Below are 2,336 nucleotides of genomic sequence, written 5' to 3'. Positions count from 1 at the left end.
AAATACTATACTATTTAAGTAAAAAATAGAAGAAACATGATACTAATTCTACTGTACATTAAAAGAAACAACATATGATTTTACTACTTGACAATGATAATCATCAAAACATCAGTGCCAACTTGTTTAATGCAAGAGTGCTGCATCTTGTTGCCATGTCACACTACCTCTACCATTGAAATAGTCCTTAAAAATATCTCTTATTGCCAAGACATTATTAGCAGGTCTTCTTCCAACATTGTTCAGACTTTCAAGTCCATGGTTTTCTAAACCATTACCAACATTTCCACTTTTCAGCTGCCTTGAATTATTTCTAAAGAAATTATGGAGAACAACTGCTGCAAATATGATTTTCTTAGTGTTTGCTGGACTTGAGTGAATAGGTTGTTGAAACACTCTAAATTTGGCAACTAAGATACCAAAGGCATTTTCGGAAACACGACGAGCTCTTGATACTCTGTAATTGTATATCCTCTGTTCAACACTTAAGTTCTGGCCAGGATAAGGTTTCATCAAATAATTTTTGAGAGGGAATGCATCATCTCCAACAATTACATATGGAACTTTCTGATCTGCAAATGGCAAAGTATCAGGTGCTGGAACTTGAAGCTTTTCTTTTTCTAGGTATTCTCTTAATTTACAACGGTCCCAAACACCTGCATCACTTGAGCGTCCCTGAGCTCATACGTCAACATACATGAATCGGTAATGAGCATCAACAAGAGCTAACATTATCATACTATGGTGACCCTTATAATCATAATACTCTGATCCTGTATTTTCTGGTTTCCTCATTAAAAATCGTTTTCCGTCCATGGCTCCAATACACATTGGAAAATTCCAGCTGTTATAAAAGTCACTTGCCACTTGCTTCCATTCCTCTGATGTTGATGGAAGTTTCAGATGAGTTTCCTTTAAGACAATATATTGCACTGCAAACTTCTGGTATGATGTGGGTGATCAAGCTATGGCTTATCCTAAATTGGAATGCTAGAGAACGACGAGATTCACCTGTATTAAAGAAAATGTATACATAATCAATATGTACAATGTTTGAATAAGGATATAGCATTTTCTTTAATGGCAACTTCTTTATTCTAGCATCATTTAACAGGACTGATACAAATAATGATTCATATATGGTAAAATGTATATATTCATTATTAATTCTCTCTATATTGCTTATATATCCTTACATATCAGTTAAGGAAACCTAATTATGAGAGAAACAGATTAAATGATGTCCTAAATATAATGCGGCCCTATTGTAAAGTTTTACCAATTATTGTGTATATGCCTACCCTAATACTGAATTTTTGAGAATTGTAATCATAATATCATTTTATCATTATTATTTTAGCCTTAGGTAATGTAAATAAATGTTTTAATTAAATGATACTGAATGCTAAAAATGTTTTCAAATAAAGGGCTAAACATGTAGGAAACCTATGAAATTTGTTCTTACCTGTGGCTAAATAACGCAAGGTCAAAGAGAGCCGTTCTGGTGCAGATATCGTGTCCCTTAACTGTGTGTTTTCTTTCTGGATGAGGGGGGCCACCAAATTTAACAATTTATCAAATTTTTGCCTGTTCATTCTATGGAAATCATAAAACACACTGTCATAACCCACTCGCGTTTCTTGAATTAACTTGTGATACACACTTCGGTATTTTTTCTGTAGCCATGGTTTCATCCATAGTCTCTTTCTACTTTTCTTGGTCTTTTTATATTCTCTATACTTGTGGAAACACTTAATTGTAGCAAGAGCGAGGGAGATGAGCGCAGGATCCATCGTTAACTACTGATGAGGGACTGCGGTCACGATTTGTTTTGGTGCCGCGATCCAGTGGACTGGGCCGATGGTTCTTTTCGTAGTGTAACCAAAACGGATGGGTGGGTGGGCTCTAACCCACTGATAATCATTGGATTCCAACGAAATCTATGGGCAGTCTAACCGTACCTTAAGTTGGCGGCTCCCCTGAGCCGGGTGACCGGGGGGTGGACCTCTCGCCGCCAGCCCCCAAGGGTGTATTCCTCTTGTAGCAGACTAGCTAATACTTTGGCTTGTTTTCCCTCTCATGGACAGGGGTCAGTCTCCTCTTTGACTGCAGTGCTCCGAATCGGCGTCAGGAGGACCGCCCTCTGTTCCTGGCACTGCTTGGCTCCAGGGACGCCTCTTGTGATGAGCCGGGTGGCGGCCGCCCTCTCGTACGGCCGTGGCGCTATGGGTTGGCGGCTACCAAGCGTTCCTGCCACCACTTGGTTCCAGAGGAACAACCCTCATGACCCAAACCAGTATATATTGGCTTTTTCTCCCTATTGTGGGTGGTGGCCT

The 2,336-nt window shown here is 39.3% G+C and overlaps 1 protein-coding gene across 1 annotated transcript in view; it reads right to left on the bottom strand.

Annotated features, from left to right (window-relative positions):
- The window catches only part of LOC122257815 (uncharacterized), a 3,311-nt gene extending 1,353 nt beyond the window's left edge, over positions 1 to 1,958 (bottom strand). Inside the window, 3 exon segments of the mRNA XM_043023324.2 lie at positions 1 to 925; positions 927 to 1,011; positions 1,466 to 1,958. The exon segment at positions 1 to 925 is cut by the window's left edge and continues 1,353 nt beyond it. Coding sequence (XP_042879258.2) covers positions 127 to 925; positions 927 to 1,011; positions 1,466 to 1,793 — 1,212 coding nt within the window. The 5' untranslated portion in view covers positions 1,794 to 1,958 and the 3' untranslated portion in view covers positions 1 to 126.
- Between the last annotated feature and the right edge of the window lie 378 nt (positions 1,959 to 2,336).

This window comes from Penaeus japonicus, unplaced genomic scaffold (genome assembly GCF_977035675.1).
Source record: "Penaeus japonicus unplaced genomic scaffold, GWHDUDI00000001_assembly GWHDUDI00000023, whole genome shotgun sequence".
Taxonomy (NCBI): domain Eukaryota; kingdom Metazoa; phylum Arthropoda; class Malacostraca; order Decapoda; family Penaeidae; genus Penaeus; species Penaeus japonicus.
The sequence above is the reverse complement of the archived record's forward strand: the minus strand, read 5'-3'. Positions and strand labels throughout refer to the sequence as shown.